We start from the raw sequence: 20,138 nt of genomic DNA, 5'->3' as shown, positions 1-20,138 counted from the left end.
GGATGTCATCTTTGTCCTGTGGGCTGCTCGGCATGCCAGGTGCCCGCCCTGCCAGGAGGCACACTTCCCTGTGGAGGGTTTTTCTTCCGTTCGTCTCAGAGACACTCGTCTGTCTACAGGAGAGTCAGATTTCTAGTCCCGTTCCCTGCGTCAGCTCCAGTGTGGGAGAAACACCCCATCTTCTGTCAGTTTCTGCAGCTTGCGGCCCAGGAGCCTGGGTGAGAGGGCGCCCTGGGTGCCACAGTACAGAGGTCCTGGCACCCAGAGCCCTGGCAGCCGCCCTGGACCCCAGTCTCCTGCTGCTCTGGGGTCTTTCATGCTGGTCTAGTGTGAGAAGGGAGCGTCCTGCCATGACGCCTCCTCATCGTCTCTGAAGAGAGACCGTCCTGTTTGAAGTCAGAGCCAGCCATCGTATTGCTGCATGAGGGCAAGGCTTGCTCTCGTTGAACACTGCTTTAAGGGAGGTAAGGACAACAGCAGATGCTAGCTGATCACGTACCCAGCAAGCATTCGGGGCTAGGTGAGTTCCTGTGTCTCGTTTCAAAGTCAAGAAATAAACTGAATTTGTACAGAGAACAGATTGTAGGATCTCTGTCTTGGGGAACCACCAAAGCCCCTCCGTTGTTCCACCTGGACAGCCGGAGCGGGTGGGATGGGGCCGCAGTTTTCTCATGCTGGTGGCCTGAGAAGGCGGTGGGAGACATCTTCCCTTGTCCCCATAATGCAAACCAGGATTGCCAGGTGGGAGTAACAGGAGGAAGCTCAGGGGTGGGTGTCAGGAAGGCTGCCCTCTAGTTGGGGTCATCTCTGAGGGGCATTCTGGAAGATTCTGGCCCCAGGTCTCTGAGCAGAGCTCAATGGCCACCTCTCCTGACTGTTGGCTGAAGGCCTCTGACCACGTGGGCTGCTGCGTGAGAAGCCGAGGTTTCTTTGTATTCTGCCAGCCTGTGGTTCTGTGTGCTGCGTGATGGGCCAGAAGCCCCGGTGGGGCAGAGGGTGCCAAAGCAACAACTGAACACCTGCTTAGAGCCCCAAAAGTGGTGGCCCTATGCCCAGCCCGAAGCCAAGAAAGGAGGACTCTAGGCTCCAGTGCCCATCGCCCCTGTCACTACCCTGGGGCAGGCCCGCCCTCAAGGGATGGTGGCCTCCCTGATGCTTCCAGCTCTGGCAAGTGAATGTCTCAGATGGGGTCTTTCCTCTTGCTGGGCAGTGTCTGGCAGGCACTTCCTGTGGGTCTCCATGGAGCTAGGCTGTGGGGGCTCCTGTTCTGGAGGAGCTTTCATGCTGGGAAGGGGCCAGGGGCCTGGGGGAGAGCCGACCAGGCGGGGTTTGCATGGAGGTACGGAGTGTACTGTTGGCCTGGAGGGCTGTCAGTCAAGGCCAGTTGTGCCCTGTGCCACCTGAGCCTCACACCCACTCTGGGAGGTGTGTACAGTGGGAGTGGTGGCTGGTCCTGGGACTCTCAGAAGTTCACGTGACCCCTCTGGCCTCGGCTAGTGAGTGTTGACTGAGATGAACACCGTGGTTCACGCCTCCCCACTGAATGCTTTTTGCTTGAATCATGAGATCGGAGTGTGCTGCCTTGGGGCTTTGCCATGCACGAGCGTGTGGCGTCCCTGCTGCTGGGTCACGCACGTGAGCTCTGCACGCCACTCACGATGGGGAAGGTGGGGCTGCTCAGCGGCTTCCCCGGTACTTAGGCACAGGCGGAGAGCGCTGACTGGGTCCTCCATGAGCTCCTGTCTTTTGAGTGCAAGTGCGAGAGAGAGAGAGAGAGAGAGAGAGAGAGACAGTGAGAGACGAGGGAGGTTCCCAAGAAGTCTTCAATGGGGCATGGTCACACCACCATCCCTTCTCTTCTATCCCTCCATCCTGTCTGAATTCTGAGCAGAAACACACACACACACACACACACACACACCTGGCATGGTTTTCCAAGGTACTGGAGCTGGGGTTTGAACTGTGGCCAGCCATGTGGGACCTGACTCCCTATGCACTGCCGTTAATTGCTGCGTTAGGGGCTGGCCAAAGCCACTCCCTTGACCAGAGCTTACAGTGGCCCTTAAGAAGGCTTTGGTTGGCCAGTGTAGGGGTTTATGTGTTTTTGTTTTGCTTTATTTATTTATTTCTAATCTTTTTTTAATAATTATTTTTATTATTATTTTAAAAATTCAAATATCTATCTATTTCTTTCTTTATCTATTTATTTGTTGTGATTTTCAGGGCTGGGTTTGGGACTCAAACCGTGGTTAGCCATGTGGGAATCCAGCGCCTCAACCACTAAGCCACCTGCTGGCCCCAATACTTATTATTTTTCAATTTGCCAGAGAGAGAGAGAAAGTAAAACAAGCAGGCCCTCCAGGTCTGGGACTCAAATTGTGGTTGGCCATGTGGGAGTCTAGCTCCCTAACCACCGCACCACCTGCCAACCCGTGGTGGTTTTGTTTTTGTTTTGTTTTGTTTATAAGAGAGGGAGTGCTAGGCATTTTGGACAGTCTCATGCTGTCCTTGTGCCCCAGTCTCCTGGTCTCAGTGGTCCAGACTGGGCCAAGAACTGAACTCAGGCCTCCCCATGGCCAGGCCATGGCACAGCCCCTACCTGTTCTACTGTGCCAGAGTCAGGGCTTATGTTTTTTTAAAGATTAATTGCTAGCATTTAAAAATGAGATGATGTCATGTAAGAATCCAGAGTTCCAGCTTATCTCAAAAACCCAGATCCCCCAGCCCTGGAACGGTAATTCCACAGGGTAGGAAGTGGCTGGAGAGAGTGGCAGATACTTTCTTTCTTTCTTTCTTTTTCTACAGAATTATTTTAATTTAATTTATTATTATTATTTTTAAATTTGACGAGAGAGAGAAAGAGAAAGAGAGAGAAGAAGCTGCTAGGTGCTGGGCTCGGCCATGTAGGAGTCCAGGGCCTTAACTACCATGCCATCTGCTGGCTCCGCTACCGCCTTCTTTTTTAAAAAAAAATTCACTCGCTGTCGCTGGCTCCGCTACCACCTTCTTTTTTAAAAAAAAATTCACTCGCTGTAGAGAGACAGAGAAAGAGAGAGAGGAAGGGAAAGCGAGAAAACACCCCCCCGGGGGGATGGCCACGCCACAATCCCTCCTCCTCTTGGGATTTTGGGCACGCGAGCACATGTGCCCTGTGTGTTTTTTGAGTCCAGAACTCAAAAAAGGCATGGATCCCACATGCCTTAACCACCACGCCACTGGTGGGCCTGGCGGCTTCTTAGATGGTATCTGGGCCCCTCGAGTCACTGCAGACCCCTTCCTATCCAGTTTTCACTTTGTGGCTCTGACACTGAGGCAGACTCTCGGCCGCTCTGTATCGTGTCACCTGCACTGTGGTTTTTCACGGTTTGCTTGCTTCATTGCTCTGTGCCTACCTGGGCCGTAGAAATGGTGATCCCAAGACAGAGGTTGTCCTGATTTCGGACTGTCCAGACGAACACTGCCCAGAGTGCTGGGAACTCTTACAACAACCTGACGCCAGATTTCAGGACCATCTGCTGTGGGAGCTTGGCCAGCTCCAGATCTGGGATTCTCGGGACACAGAGCCTGTATTCCTGTGATGCTCCTGCCATGGCCATGTAGCTCACATGTCATCTGCTGGTTTCTTCAAAGAAGCTTGCATCCCGGCAAGAGCCCTGAGGCTGTGTCTGTTGCCGGCCGGCGCTGCGCTGGGCATGTGGCTGTCAGTAAATGTTTACTGAATCAGATGACAATGAGCAGTTATTTGGCTACCGCGTCTTACCAAGTGTGGTGAAATGATTCCCTGAAACAATGAAGTGAGATTGCTCTTTATTATTTCCCAGAATCCCCAAGTCTAGAATGATTTATAATGGTTTCGAATTGAGCTCATGGAGCCCATGGTGTTGAAGTTCCTACTCTGTTGGAAGGCTCAGCTTGTATCTCCAGGTGGCCTACCTGCGCATGTTACCCTTACAGATCCCAAGTGTCAGTCTGTGTGCTGGTGAGCTGCCTGGACAAGGCTCCTGCACCCTCTGCATTTTGAATGTAGCCGTCTTGCTGACCACCTGGCATCTACCACGCATATCTAACTTACGCAGTCATGTGACTGAGCAAAGCAACCTTTACCTTTCGTGCGTAAAGCTGGGCATCAAATCTGATCTAAAGTAGTCTTCCCTTCTCTGCAATTTTGCTACCCATGGTGTCCCCCATGGTTCAAAAATAGCAACTGGAAAGTTCCAGAATAAACAGTTTAGAAGTTTTAAATTGCACACAGTTCCAAGTAGTGTGATGAGATCTTGAGCCATCCCAGTCCATCTTGCCTGGGATGCGAATCACCCCTTTGTCTGGATTGTCTACACTGTATATTATATCAGCCAGCTGTGGTTAGCAGATCGAAGAAACAGAACACACATGAGGTTCAGTACTACCTATAGTTTTTTGTTTTGGTTTTGTTTTTATTTGGGGGGGTTATTTATTTAATTCTATTCATTATTATTATTATTATTATTATTATTATTATTTAATTTTCCATATAGAATATGTGTCCACACCAAAGAGACAGAGAGAGAGAGGGAAAGTAAGAAAACCACCAGGTCCAGCACTTGAACCATGGTGGGAGTCTGGCACCTCAGCCCCCATGCCACCTGCTGGCCCCACCACCTACAGCTTTAAGCATCCACTGGCAGTCTCCATATTCCCTTTGTGAATCAGGGCGGACTACTGTACCTGATTTCAAGAAAAATTACTAAAATGATTAAGTTTGAAAGCAGTCTCCTGTAAAGAGATTGCCCTTTTGTCTTCATAGTGGGTGGAGACCAGACAAAGCCATAAGCACAAATCCCCTGGCAGTCAAGCCTGGTCTGACTCCACTAGGCCTTTCTGGTCAATGCCCAGGGCATGCAGGGTAACCATTGCCACCACCAGCAGGAAGTCACTCTGAGATCATCAGAGCCCAAGGGCATGCAAGCTCCCTGCCCTGGGACGGAGGGATATGACAGTGATAGTCACATACACCTTGGCTTCAAAAAATGACCACATAGGGAACCAGCAGTTAGCATAATGGCTATGTCGCTGGACTCCCACGTAGTCGACCGCGGTTCATGTCCCGGACCCGGTGGCTTAAAACTCACGCCGGGCGCGTGTGCGTGCGTGCCCAAGATCCCGAGAGGAGAATGGAGGAGAAGGGATTGTGGCGTGACCATCCCCCCTGGGGGGTGATTTCTCGCTTTCTGTCTCTATGTCTCTCTCTGTCTGTCTGGCGAGCGCACGCGCCCTACAGTGAAAATCTCTCCAAAAAAAAAAAAGAAAAAAAGAAAAAAAAAATGACCACATAGATATTTATTGTTTTGACATGGAAAGATGTTTGCAAAGTTATTTGAAGAAAGCAGGATGTAGACCAGTAAGTATAGTACAAGGAGACTTCTAAAGTCCATGGAAATATGGAATAAGAATGTCAAAATAGGGACCGGCAGATGGCATAATGGTTACATCGCTGGACTCCCAAGTAGTTGACCGTGGTTCAAGTCTTGGATCTAGGCTTAAAAAAACTCATGCCAAAACAAAAACAAAAACAGCTCATGCCGGCGCGTGTGCATGTGTGCTCAAAATCCCAAGTGGTGACTGGAGGAGAAGGGATTATAGTGTGGTCATCCTCTCTGGGGACTGATTTCTCATTTTCTGTCTCTGTCTCTGTCTGTCTCTCTGGCAGGCACACGTGTCGTATAGCAAAAATCTCTGTACAGAAAAAAAAGATAAAAAATATTAGGTTTTTTGGAAAGCCATGACATATTTTTGCGTAGAAAAACACAGAAAAATACATCAGGACTTTCCTAACAAACCTAATACAGAGTTTATTCCTTAACATAAGTTTCATGAAGTTCAAGACACTTGTGTTGGTGGTCTTATGAGCCATTTAGTTCAGCCCTAGGGAATGGAGGGTCCTGGGAATTTCACCATGTCGGTGCAACCTTTTTTACATTATTACCTGAAGAAAAACGAGTGCCCTGCGGAGATTTCAGAGATGAGGAAACGGACAGTCAGAAGGAGCCAAACCAGGACAGTATGGCAGAAGCCCACTGATTGCCCGTCAAAACTCAGTGCAGCAAGTCCCTCAGTGATGGGGTTCGGGATCACTTTAACGTTTTTCCTTTTGCTGACTCAGTGTTCCCTATTCTTCAATGACCATTCTTTCTTCTGTCAGACGGAATCAGCGGGGCGCACGACACGCCTGCAGATGCCAGCTCTGTGTCCTGCTGCACGTAGGTTGCCCTCCATATTGGTGCACGGGTGAAGCCTGCCTCCAGACAGAGATGGAGGCAGGATAAAGCAGCTGATAGAGAAATGCTTTTCATTCCAGAGTGTCTCAGCAGCTGTGTGGGCCGGAGAAGCCATGTGGGGTTCAGACTGGATCCGTCAGCCACCGGATATTAGCTGCTGGGCGCAGGCCCGGCAGGCCTCATTTCATCTGCGCTAATCAACATTGTAATGTCTGCCGTTATTAGTTTTTGTGACATGTGACTGATGTCAGTACTGATACCGTGTCCTTTTCATAAATCTGCAGGCGTTGCTTTCTTGCCGGCCAGTATCTCTTATCTGATTGGAACCAATATTTTTGGGATACTTGCACACAAAATGGGGAGGTAAGAGGAACTGAAAACAGCTCTCGTTCTGTCGTACTTAAAATAATAACCTTCTTCTGACAGATTCTAAGTGTTTCGGCCTTAGTCGTTACAAGTAATTGTTCTGATTTCGGTTGAAAATTTGGACAGGCCAGAAAAATGAAATGATCGTTTAATGATGGTGCGTTTTGTTTTGCTAGGTGGCTTTGTGCTCTTCTGGGAATGGTAATTGTTGGAATCAGCATTTTATGTGTGAGTAAAATGATGGCATTTGATGAGCGGGAATCATCTGTGAATAACATTTTTGCTTTGGGCAAGAATCACCCAGAAACATTTTACAGCAGTTTGAGTTCTGGATCGTTTGTTTTATTACATCTTTCACTTTATTCTAAATTTTATCTCAAAATTTGGGGGACAGGACTTGACAATGGTTATGTTTTTAATTTTATGCCCCATGTTCTTTAAAATGTTTTATTACATAGTTTACTTTTAACTGCCCCTCCCCCATCATCTTAAACATTTAGAGTAGCTAGCCTGAAACAATAGTAAAATCTTTTTCTAGAATAAAGCACCTATTACCCATGGTGGGTATCTACACTAAATGAGGCCTTCTTGTGCTTATCAAAACGGGGGTGTAGGCTAATCTGATCTTTCTTTCTTTCTTCTTTTTTTTGGGTAGAGGTTTTTGCCTTAGGGCACCTAAGACAGAGACAGTGAGAGGGAAAGTGAGAAATCACCCCACAGGGGGAATGGCCATATCACAATCCCTTCTCCTAGAATCTTGGGCATGCACACACATGTGTCTGGTGTGTTTCAAGCCCCCGGATCTGGGATTTGAACCACAATTGGCCATGTGGGAGTCCAGCAATGTAACCACTATGCCGTCTGCTGGCCCCTAAGCTGATCTTTCCAATGGACACATTTTTCACAGTAGTCAATAAAACTCTTCCAAGCTTTACTTCGAAAGATTTGGAAGGTCCAATTCTTCCCAGACTCCATCTATCTTCCTCTTATTTCCTTCAGAAGGAAATAGGCCTACCAGGGCCAGAGAAACTATGTTTTTAAGACTTTCCAAGATGACTTAGAGATTAATATCTTATTATTTTAATGTAACATTTCTTTCCCCTTACAGATTCCTTTTGCAAAAAACATTTATGGACTCATCGCTCCCAACTTTGGAGTTGGTTTTGCAATCGGTAAGTCACAGGAGCCTTCTACTTAAATTGATAACGCTTTTCCCGTTACTAGGAAGACCTTCCTCCTCCTCTGGTAGATTATGGTTACTCAGACTGAACTAAAAGTGTGGGAGGAGAGTGTGGGCGGCTTGGCTCAATTATAGCCTGTAGATCATCTGTATGATACCTGCTTCCATCTCCTAGTCACACATTTCCTCAAAAACCAGTAGTTTTTCACGCTGGGCGTGTGTGCGTGCGTGCCCAAGATCCCGAGAGGAGAATGGAGGAGAAAGGATTGCGGCGTGGCCATACCCCCTGGGGGGTGATTTCTCGCTTTCTGTCTCTATGTCTCTCTTTGTCTGTCTGGCGAGCGCACGCGCCCTACAGTGAAAATCTCTCCAAAAAAAAAAAAAAACAAAAAACAGTGGTTTTTAAAGCCTGCTATTTATATGATAAAGACAAATGGATACTCCACCACTACATTTGGGCAAATGACGGCATCCTTAGAACATTTGCGGGCTTATCTGAACAGACCTTCTCATAGGCTGGAGGGCAAAGACTTCATGTCGGTCGCTTTTAGGGTCTGAGATGGAACATGCAGATTGTTCTACTGATGACCCTCTGTGCGGCAGGAAGTGTCATGGGTGAAGGAAAGGGATGAACATCTCTGTCATGCGAAGAACACTCTCTCAATATTTCGGGAAGTACAATACTTCTGTTTCTCATTTTTAATGTACAGATTGAGCATGATAAAAATAAATGCTAAATGTCATAGAAGGTAGGCAGGAACTTAATCTCTGACTCGTACAGTAGAAGGGAAGAATGGAGCCTTGTCTCAGTCCCCATGAGGTTAGGTCCCACAAGAAGATGTATTGCCCTCTCCCAGCACCTTTTTTTTTTTTTTAATAATTATTTATTTACTTTTATTCATTCATTCATTCCTTTTCATTTGACCAGAGAGAGACACACACACAGACAGAGAGAGGGAAAGTGAGAAAGCAAGCCACCAGGTCCAGGACTCAAACCGTGGTCAGCCATGTGGGAGTGTCCAGCGCCTTAACCACCATACCACCTGCTGCTCCCATTCCCAGCACCTTTGTAACATCACTCACAATTGTAATTTTTCTTTTTAAAAGAAGTTTGTAAGATGAGCCAGCAGGTGGCGTGGTGGTTAAGGTGCTGGACTCCTACCTAGCCGACTGCAATTTGAGTCCCAGACCTGGAAGCTTGCTTTCTCACTTTCCCTCTCTTGCTCTCTGGTGAGAACATGTGTCCTATAGCGAAAATTATAATAACAATAAATGAAATGAAATAAATCATTTTAAAAGAAAGTTTGCAGGAGGGTGGTTATGCTCGTTAGAAAGTGACAGAGAAAGGGGAAAATGACGCATCCCCATGGGGAATAATCACACTGCAATTCCTTCTCCTTTTGGGATTTTGGGTGCATGTACATGTGCCTGGCTTGTTTTTCAAATTGCCAGGGCGGACACCTGAACCATGCTTTTGGCCATGTGGGACCCAGTCACCAGGCCATGGGCTGTAATTTGTTTTTCAACTCTTTGCTTAAGGTGCAACTGTTAAATTAGTTTTGTTCTCTCCTGTGTCCTCAGCACTGCACATATTAGGCAATCAGAAAGTACCATTTGAATGAAAGGATTTTCTCTTACCTTCCTGCTGCAGATGCATGTGGGTGGAGTTCTCCACTGGGTGTGTGCACAGACACTGGCTCATCGTAGCCATCACGATCTCCATTTTAGATGAGTAGAGGGGAAACTGATGTCTGTCAGGCAGGCGTAATCATGCTCGTTCAGCAGGAACTTGAACCCAGAACTCTGAGCATGCCTGCTCCCTGTCCCTGGCTCTTCAAGAGACCAGCAGTTCGAATACCGGTCTTGGTGGTTGTTCATTTTCCAACTTGGTAGCTTTCACAATCTTAAGAGCAAGGCCAGGTATAGATAGGAAGGAGACTGGGTGAGGCCTAGTGGTGTGCAGAGTGGCATGGGATAAGCAGATCAGAAAATAGTGAGCCAAGAAAGCACCAGCAAGAAGCAACGAGGGGTTCGCACAGCCCTGTAACTCTGCTGGATCTGAGGAATGGCAAGGTGAGACGCCAGGGAACTGGGTACCTTCACCCCACAGATGTCCTCCACTGGAATAGAGGAGGACAAGGTGGGGCAGGGCAGAGACCAGGCAAGTAGCAGAACGAGGACTGGCAGTGTGGCACTGGCTTCTGCTCCCACCCCAGCAGCCTTCTCCCACCAGTCCTCAGTGAGAGGTGGGCTGTAGAGTGTGCCTCCAGACTGCCATGGTGATGACAGGAGGGACCAGGTGGCAGGGAAGTGAGTTTAGAACAGTCCTTGACATTTAGCCCGTCTTTGGTTTCTGTCAGTTTTCTATACCGTGTCTCCTGGCCGTCCACAGGAATGGTGGATTCGTCCATGATGCCCATCATGGGCTACCTCGTAGACCTGCGGCACGTGTCCGTCTATGGGAGTGTGTACGCCATTGCAGACGTCGCATTTTGTATGGGATATGCCATAGGTGAGGACGACGTTGGCTTTTCAAAACATCCTTCTATCTCAAAGCAGGGTAGATAATGCCTGCTAGACAGTTTGAAATCTTTGCATCTTTCTGTCAATATATATACTTGGAGAGAGCTTTATCTGATTCTGTTTCCTGAAAGGACCTTCTGCTGGTGGCGCTATTGCAAAGGCGATCGGATTTCCATGGCTCATGACGATGATTGGGATAGTTGATATTCTTTTTGCTCCTCTCTGCTTTTTTCTTCGAAGTCCACCTGCCAAGGAAGAAAAAATGGTAAGAAAATTTTAAGATGCTATGAATGAAGCATTTCTGGATCTGTTTAGCATGATCTCCTGCATAGTTTCCTCATGGTTTATAAATTCTAAAATATATTTCTGCTTTCTTGGGGAGCAGAAGCCTCCGAACAAATAGTGAGGGTTCCTTTTTAGTTTGTACCACGTTGGGTAGTTTCTTCTTGTTTTATTTTATTTAGATTTCTGCTATGGGGCATATGTGCTCACCAGAGAGAGACCGAGAGAAGGAAAGTGAGAAATCACTCCCCAGTGGGGATGGCCATGCCACAATCCCTTCTTCTCCATTCTCCTCTTGGCATTTTGGGTGCATGAGTTTTAAGCCACGAGGTCTGGGGCTCCAACCACTGTCAGCCACGTGGTCATCCAGCACTTCAACCACCATGCCACTTGCTGGCCCCCACCTCTCTTTATTTCTTACTACGTTTCAGTTATTTCTTTCAAGCATTATGCTTATAAACTTGAATGAATTTTTTTTCTCATAGATTAGCATCAGTAAAGCTCTTTTATCAAGTAAATGTAAACCTGTGACAATGCTATTTGATTTTCTTTCTTTTATTGAAAATAATTATTTAATTTTATTTGTTATTATTATTATTTTTTTAATTTGCTACAGGGCACATACGCTCACCAGAGACAGAGACAAAGAGAGGAGAGAGAGAGAGGGAAAGTGAGCAAGCAAGCCTCTAGGTCTGAGACTTGAACTGTGGTTGGCCACGTGAGAGTCTAGCACCTTAACCGTCATGTCACTTGCCGGCTCCCCATTTGATTTTCTATGGTTCTTGGAAATCGTGGACATCATTTTCTTGCCTACTGTGCTAGCTCCCAAGATTACGCTGGTGTTTGCTCTCTAAACCCTGGAAGTGAGAGTGATAGTGTCTTGGTCCTCACCATATGGAGGACTCTGGAGATTTCAACGGGAAATCATTGTATATGCACCTTAGGACACACGGGTACAACACAGAATTGTTTCAGTTCGTAAGTGTGTGACCTGAATCATAGCCCTAGGCAAGATAAAGAGTATAAAGCATCTCTCTTAACAAGTTTAACTTCACTCACTCTGAACTTGAGATTTGAAATGCTTAGCCATTTAGGCTTTCCGGTGTGTTTACCTTCCCAGCAAGCAGAAGCTCAGTGTTTCTGATAACCATTCATACTGGCTACCTGGGAATGGTGCTGCTGGTGTCCAAAATACCAGCAGGTACTCGTCTAGCTGAGAGACGGTGCCTTGGATTAAGAATGAATGAGAAGAACAGGGGGGAAATGGTGATTTTTGTCTTTATGAAGAGAGGTGAGATTCTTTTGTGATGTTTTCTAGGAAGTACCTCAGAAGTTCTCTCAATTGAATGGGTCTTAATGCTTTGGCATTTCCTGAATTGCCCTTTATGTTTCCCCCCCAAGTGGATTTACGATAGACTCTAAAGTTAGGTGACATGCATTGTGTCTGTCTTCGGCATTTTTTGCATACATGAACTCATTCCATATGTTCTAAAATGGTATGAGGCACTGGGCACTGGCCTTGTGCTCTTTATTTTCTAGAGCATTCAACTAGGTCATTTTGAGTTACTCATGACCCATTTGACTCCCAGGTAGGAGTGGCAGGTGCTGTGGAAGTCCTTGGGTAGAAGCTGCCCCTCTTACCTCTTGCTTAGTGACATCTCCAGCTCTGAACCACCATAGCCGTTCTCACACCTTCCTTAGGGACTTACCTGTTTTCCAGGCTGGTTGTTTCAATTCCCAGTCCATCTCTTTGGCTGACCCTAGCACAGTGTCTTGCTCAGATTGTGGCAGGAGGAGGGTGTCGTAAAATTCTCGGCACAACAGCTGAAAAGTGTCATTTTGTTGGCACCATATGATTTGATTAAGGCTGGATGCAGGTTACTCCCAACCCTTTTTAACAACAGCAAAAAACCATATGTGTACACACACACACACACACACACACACATATGGTTGTTGGGAAAGTCATGACTTATTTTTTTGCATTAGAAAATACAGAAAAATACGTCATGACTTTTCCTCATGACCTAATATGTGTATATATGTGTGTGTGTGTATATATATACATATAACATATATATGTAGACATATATATAATGTATATATACAAAACCACCTATAAATGTTTCTGTCACCCGGAACACTTGGGAGATAATGAGGGGCGAGCAGGGGCCTGGAGCGGAGCTGGCTGCACTGTGTGGGGGCTGTGTGATTCTCAGGGTCTTCCTCCGTTCCATGGAGAAAGGGGAGCATCTAGTCACAGGGTTGCTGTGAGGTGAAAGAATCCCAGCGGAGTGCGTGGCCCTGGGTCTGGCTCCGTGAACATGCTCCTCTCTCTAGTATCACCCCACTGTGCTGCCTTGCTTGTCTCCAACTCCCCGCTGACTCTATCAGTCCAGAGGTCCCTAAATTTCCTCCCCTCCCTCCCTTATGATATGAGAGCTTCCTTTTGTCAAAAAGGCTCCCGAGCTGCTAAGTGGGCTCCCCTCACCAAGGCGGCGGATGTGGGTGGCCGCCGTGCTCCCCGATGGTGGGGGCAGCATGGTGGCTTATCTGTCGTGCCGGAGGAAATGAACGAACCAGAGGCTGAGCAGGGAGCGTGCTCACCCAGCCAGCTCTCGCTGGGCCCTGCAAAACCACTGGGAGAAGACAGGCCTTCGTACCTCTTCTCTCTCCCCATTTAATCCGGTGCTTTAGTTCATGTACTGAAGGAAGTGGAAGAGACAGTCCTAAAGGCGAAGTCATAGAATTACAGGTTTCCAGAAAGCCACTTTCACTGTAAAATGTCACAAGCCTTGGTAAGTGCCTCGCAAGATAAATCATTGAAAACTCGAGAAAATGTGCATCTTGCTGCCCGGACGTAATTGAAGGCATCACATCGAATGCCGTGTGACTGGCACGATGGTAACATGCGAGGGTGGCAGCCGGCAGCTGCTGCCCACCCATGAACGAGCAGAGCGGGAAGAAAGTGGTGGAGGGCTCAGCACCTAATGACAAGGGGGCGTGCGGGCAGGGTGGCAGCACCGCGCAAGGATGAGGGGAACTGATCGGAATTGGCACGCTTGAGAAAACCCAGGACAGACGAGCGCTGGCGATCCGCATTAGCCGTTACCCGATGTCGGGGCGAGAGCCGGGAGAAGCACACAGCCCTGAGCAAATGATTCTTTCATTAGATGGTGTCCTGTTAACAAGGCGTTCGGACTGAGGCTGGTGTACAGGCACTGGTCTAGGGCCGTGTTCATGGATCACAAGTCATAGAGTCATGATCTAGTTTGCGAGCACTTGCATTTTTCTTCCATCTGATTTACTGGATTTTTATTTATTTATTTTTTAAGAATCAGTGTTACCAGTATAGTAGAGAGAGGCAAAAAAAAAAAAAAAAAAAAAAAACAAACAAACAAAAACCAAAACCAAAAAAAAACCAAAAATTTGTCCAAATGTATGAGAAGAGGGAAAAAAAAAAAAAAAAAAAAAAAAATCAAAAACCAAAAACCAAAACCAAAAAAAATCCTGTTTCTCAAATCCTTCTGCAAGTATAAGAGATTATCAACACTGTCATTTTAGGAAGACATGGCAGCCCTTAATTCTCAAAATACCCAGTGAGAATAGCTGTGTTCTGGTATGGAACTTTTCTTCCAGGTTGAAGAATTATCTTAAAAGATAGGGGATGTTTTGGGCCAGCTGGTGGCATGGTGGGTAAGACAGCTGGATCCCTCAAGGCCGACTTGTGTAGTTTGAGTCCTAGACCTGGTGGCTTGAAAAACATGCTGGGTACTTATATGAGCACCCAAAACCCTGAAAGAAGACAGGAGAAGGGGCTGCAGCCTGACCATCCCTTACAGGAGAATGCGTGTTCACTTCCTCGGTCTCTTTTTCCTTGGTGAGCGCAAACTCCCTTTGGCAGATTAAAAGAAAAGATAGGCCTTGTTTCTTTTTTTCTGTTTTCTTTTTAGTTCACTATAGGGCGTGTGCACTCACTGCAGACAGAGAGGGAGAGCGTGAAATCACCCCCCAGGAAGGATGACCACATCGCACCCTCTTCTCTTCCACTCTCCTCTCAGAATTTTCGGGCATGCCTACATGCACACCCAGTGTTTTTCAAGCTGCTGGGTCTGTGACTTGAACCACGTAGTCGGCCTCATGGTATCCAGCTGCCTTAACTACCATGCCACCTGGCTGGCCCCAGAGAACATGTTTCTTAATTTTACTTGCGAAGTTTTTGATTGTTTCCCACATAGGGAAGCAGGGGGCTGGAGGATGGCAGTAGAAGTTGCAGCCTAAGATTAGCTGTTAGACTAAGATTCTTCCAGCAGCAACTCTCTTTTCTGGCTGCCATGTTCGGCCAAGAATTGGGTGGCCAGAGGCTGCTGGGACTGAGCGTGCTCTGCAAATCATGGTCCATTTGTAGAAATTTGTTTCTTTGTTGGGCATTTACATAGTGGATATCACTGTTTTTTCTTGTTATGGTAAAGAAAATAAATTTCCTTTTTTTGAGAGGTTTTTGCTATAGGGCACGTGTGCTTGCCAGAGAGACAGAGACAGCAACAGAGAGACAGAAAGTGGGAAATCACCCCCAAGGGGGTATGGGCATGCTGCAGTCCCTTCTTCATTCTCCCCCCGGGATGCATGCACATGCACCTGGTGTGAGTTTTAAGCCACTGGGTCCGAGACTCGAACTGTGGTTGACTACGTGGGATTCCAGTAACATAACCATTATGCCATCTGCTGGTCCCAAAGAAAATTAGACTTCTATCTGAAGACCTGATACCTTTCAAAGTACTCCAGGCCCTGCAGACTGACTGCCGTTGGGCTTTCCCGCTGAAGTGTACCTCCTCATCAGATCTGTGTGGTAGCCAGCCTAGCTTTCTGAATCTTTTAGTCGGAAGCTCTTATCTTTTAATGCATTTTCTCTTTTACTGTCCCAGTTTAATATTTGTATAACTTTGTTTTTAAGTTTTTATTTATTTTTTTGTCATAGGGTGTGTGCGCTCATTAGAGAGACACAGAGAAAGACAGAGAGGCGGAAAGTGAGAAATCACCCCCCCCTCCCAGTGGGATGGCTATGCCACAGACCCTTCTCCCCATTTCCCTCTGGATTTTGGGCATGCACGCACACATGCCTGGCCTGATTTTCAAGCTGCCAGGTCTGAAGCTTGAACCTCAGTCAGCCATGTGGGAGTCCAGCGTCTTAGCTATTATGCCACCTGCTGGCCCTTGTATGACTTTTACACTTCATTTGGTCCAACATATTTTTGCCATTTCAAGATCCTGACTCTAAGTGCATCAGAAATGAACAGGGTGTTTGGCAGGGGCTGGGATTCAGCTCTCAGTCGCTGGGCTTCACTCCGTCAAGAGCTCCTGTCTCCTCAGTGCTGTGTGAGGGGTGCTGGTGCAATGACGACTGGCCCCACGGCTGCTCGGTACTTGCCCTGCACGTACTCACACTACCCACTCGATGCTGTCCAGGCCTCTTTTTCCATGGCACTTTTGAAAGACGACATGCCATTTGGCTTATTTAATCATTTATAACTTAAAAAAAGTACAACTATTGCACAATAAATCTTTCAAGAGAGGTTCAAAAGCCAGTAAGCTGGCTTTTAAAAACTATATTTCGAGAAAGTAAACTTCTTGAGACAGCCTGGGTTTACACACAAATCTGGTTTGGTTGACTTGATAGATTCTGATTGTTAAAGTCTGTATGATGCCCCATAACCAGTCAGACTTCTTCCTTGCAATGTCATTTTGTGAAGAGTCCCTGCTGTGTGCCCAGGCCTAGCTTCTGGGGGTCCTTGTGGAGGTTACACATATGTACAACGAGGTGTAATGGCGGATGAACCGAGATGGCAGGCAGTTCTGAATGAGGTAGAGTGACGGGACCTTGCTGCACGTGGGCACAGTGAGGGTCAAGCCCGCCACCTGGCACTCCGGGCCCTGCAGACTGGCTGTAGTCGGGCTTTTCCAGCTGGTGTATGCCTCATCACGTCTGCGTCGCAGCCGGCCTGGCTTTCTTAGTGTCTGTCTCCATGTTCTGCCTGGTGTTTGGGCCATGCTGTGCTCGCTGCCGTTTCCCTCGCTCTCCGAATCCTTTCCAGTCTTACAGAGTTCACTTCCACTCCCACCTCTTCCATGGCTGTCCCTGTTCTTAACCTGCAGCAAGCACTCCGCTTGTGACCGGAAGTGCCTGCAGAACGGTAGCGAAGAAGCTGGTGAAGGGCCTTCAAAGGGACATTGAGGGACCAGCAGGTGGTGTGGTGGTGAAGCTGCAGGATTCCTACATGGCCGATTGTGGTTTCAGTTGGACCTGGTGGCTTGAAAGTCACTTTGGGCCCATGTGTGCACCTGACCAGAATCCCAGGAGATTGGAAAAGGGGTTGCGGTGCGGCCATCCCCTCGCAGGGTGAGTTTTTGGTTTCCCTGTCTGTCTCTCTGGTGAGTACATGCACCCTCCAGCCAAACCTAGGTGACAACGGGGGAGGGGGGTTCCAGCACACAGGCCCTAGTGCGTGCTCACAGTGGTTGCCAGCCCGGGGCTGTGATGTAGTCTGTCATGGATGTAACCAGGGCATGTTTCGTGAAGGTTATTGACACCATTGTCATGTGAAAGTTGGAATCTACAGTTTCATTTTTAACTGCTCCCATTACCAGTGATTCTTGGGTATGTTTCTTTAAAAACTGCTAATCTGGGACCATAGCATAATGGCTATGTCGCTGGACTCCCATGTAGTTGACTGTGGTTTGAGTCCTGGACCTGGTGGCTTAAACTCACGCCAGGCATGTGTGTGTGTGCCCAAGATTCTGAGAGGAGAAAGGAGGAGAAGGGATTGCGGTGGGGCCATCCACCCTGGGGTGGGGGGGTGATTTCTTGCTTCCTGTCTGTCTCTTTCTGGCGAGCACACGCGCCCTATAGCAAAAACACTCTCTTAAAAAAAGGAAAAAGAAAAAAAAGACGAAAAATTGCTCATCTGGGGAGATGAGGCCTTTAGCTCTCGGGGGTTAAACCTTTGTGTAATGTGGAGAGAATGGTCCTGGAGCACAATGTCTATTGCTTCAATGATACATTTTTAGAAAATGAGTTCATTGCATACCAGCATTCATTCCCTGAGCAAGAGGCACACTAAGAAACGGCGAAGTTTGAAACTGACCATTTGAACTGGCAGCCTTGGGGGTCCGGGAAGTCTTTATCCTCATGGGTCACACAGCAGTTCAGAACTTCTTGGAACGTGATCAATGGGTCAAGCACTGAGTGGAGTCTTATCCTAACTGTGGGGCTAGAGCTGGGAGTATAGGTGACAGGCACCAAAACAGACTGCAGTAGGCCAAAATCGGATGCATGTTAATCCACGTAGACTCGCAAGCTACACAGAAAGGGTGGGGGGGATAGTTCACGTGAAGGGGGAGGACTGCAACAAGAATTCGTTTTGGTTTCGCATGATGTCCCACGCCCGACTACATGGTGTGTCGTGACGGCAGACTTTTGCCATAAGGCTGGTAAGCTCCCATCTGCCCTGTTCTAGCTGTGTTGTCCTTGGTCAGATTCTTTAGCTGCTCTGCACTTGTGATCTCAGCCTAGCAGAGGGTTACGGTGAAGCTGAGGGACTGCATCTGAAGTGCTTAGCTTGGTCCTGGCGTGACACATGCCAGCGGTGCCATCAGGCTGCATGCCCGGTTCTGTACATCTTCTGAGTAATGATGTACGCGCTTACTGGGGGTGTGCTTTGAAAAGCGACTTTTTTTTTTTTTTTTTCCTGTTGCACTTTTTTCTTAAATTTAATTTTCGGTCATAACAAAAGGAGTTTCAAAACTTTGTATTTATCACAAGAACATGTCTTTAAAAAAGTCATACATTTGAGCTAGAGGGCAGCCGGGATGTGGGGAGAGGTGGTCTGGAAATCATATTTATGAAAAAGATAAAAGCCGTGGGATGTTTAGCCTTGGGGAAACTGTATGGGGAGGCCAGGAGGATAGTCAGACCCGGGATCTATGAATACGAACGGTGGAGGCGGGTTTTAGTAGGAACGTTTCTGACACTGAGAGTGCTCTCGTTAAGGGGGGGGAGAGCACATCCTTACGCAGTGAGCGGCCACCGTGTAGTACACACACAAGTTGGACCGGGAGACCTCCAGGATCCCCGCACCTCAATTCCAAGATGCTAACCATAAATCCTCCTAAACCTCTTTTACTTACCTCTTGCTTCATAGAGCATCAGTTCCCAGAAATGATTTACGGCCCTGACAGGCATAATGAAAATGTTGCCAAGACTGCCTCCACTGTCTCCTATTGCTTGGGATTTTTTTTTTTTTTTTTTAGAGGTTTTTGCTATAGGGCACATGCGCTCGCCAGACAGACAGAGACAGACAGAAAGAGAGAAGTCACCCCAGGGGGGATGGCCACACCGCAATCCCTTCTCCTCCATTCTCCTCTCGGGATCTTGGGCATGCACACACACACGCCCGGCGTGAGTTTTAAGCCGCCGGGTCCGGGATGTGAACCGCGGTCTACTACGTGGGAGTCCAGCGACATAGCCATTATGCTAACTGCTGGTCCCTGCTTGGGATTTTTTACTGAGGGTAAAACTCCAGCTTTTCTAGACCAGGCACCTGGCGATTGCTCCAAGTGACTGACAACTAGCAAATAATATAAAAGGTTTCGAGCTGGTAATCCTTAAAAACTTAAAACCATCTTATCTTTATGAACCAAGGAATTAATGTACTTGCCCTCTGCTCTCTTTCAGGCTATTCTCATGGATCACAACTGCCCCATTAAAACAAAAATGTACACTCAGAATAACATCCAGTCATATCCTATAGGTGACGACGAAGAATCTGAAAGTGACTGAGACCCTCCAAAGTCACCAGTGTTTAATCTTATCAAAGTGTTTCCAGTGAAACGATCCACCCAACACTGTCCTAGTCACACCGTCTGTCCCCTGGCGAAAGTAAAACCACCAAAGGTTATTTTTCCTTTTCCATGGTTGTGATTGATTGCCAACCGCCTTACAAAGAAAAAGCAGTTTTTCTAGGGGTTTGTATAAATAGTGTTGAAACTTTATTTGATGTATTTGATTTTATTAAATATTATACAATATATTTTGACAAAATAGGCATAGTGTAAATCTATAAATATTTGAATCCAAATCAAATATAATTTTTTAACTTACAGTCACGAACACTTGGACAAAAAAGACTTCTATTTTTTTTTGAATATTAGTCATGAGTGTTTAAAACTAAAGCACACATTATCTCTGAGACTCTGAACAGAAACTGGAAGTCTGAAAACCAGAGGAGACAGCATATGTTAGAGTGACGCTGAGTGCATGGTGTTATTTAACTTGTAACTGCTACCGACGTATTTACGAGTGGAAAGCTAGCGATCGCAAGTGCAGGGGACAAGGATTTGGGTCAGTCATCTCTCGGATTTCTCCATGTTGGCTGGCATTTGTTTTCTATGTGATCACCTACCTGGGAAGAGACGGCTGTAAATGATGCGTTTACACTTTAGATGATTGGCAGCAAACACTGAAGTCCACTAGGGAC

The 20,138-nt window shown here is 47.1% G+C and overlaps 1 protein-coding gene across 1 annotated transcript in view; it reads left to right on the top strand.

Moving 5' to 3' along the window:
- SLC18A2 (solute carrier family 18 member A2) overlaps positions 1-20,131 on the top strand; it is a 55,775-nt gene extending 35,644 nt beyond the window's left edge. Inside the window, exons 14-19 of the mRNA XM_006142223.2 lie at positions 6,539-6,617; positions 6,797-6,848; positions 7,729-7,792; positions 10,193-10,312; positions 10,455-10,588; positions 19,337-20,131. Coding sequence (XP_006142285.1) covers positions 6,539-6,617; positions 6,797-6,848; positions 7,729-7,792; positions 10,193-10,312; positions 10,455-10,588; positions 19,337-19,441 — 554 coding nt within the window. The 3' untranslated portion in view covers positions 19,442-20,131. The remainder of the gene's footprint in view (positions 1-6,538; positions 6,618-6,796; positions 6,849-7,728; positions 7,793-10,192; positions 10,313-10,454; positions 10,589-19,336) is intronic.
- Positions 20,132-20,138: the final 7 nt, after the last annotated feature.

This window comes from Tupaia chinensis, unplaced genomic scaffold (assembly GCF_000334495.1).
Source record: "Tupaia chinensis unplaced genomic scaffold, TupChi_1.0 Scaffold000069_1, whole genome shotgun sequence".
NCBI lineage: Eukaryota > Metazoa > Chordata > Mammalia > Scandentia > Tupaiidae > Tupaia > Tupaia belangeri.
The sequence above is the reverse complement of the archived record's forward strand: the minus strand, read 5'-3'. Positions and strand labels throughout refer to the sequence as shown.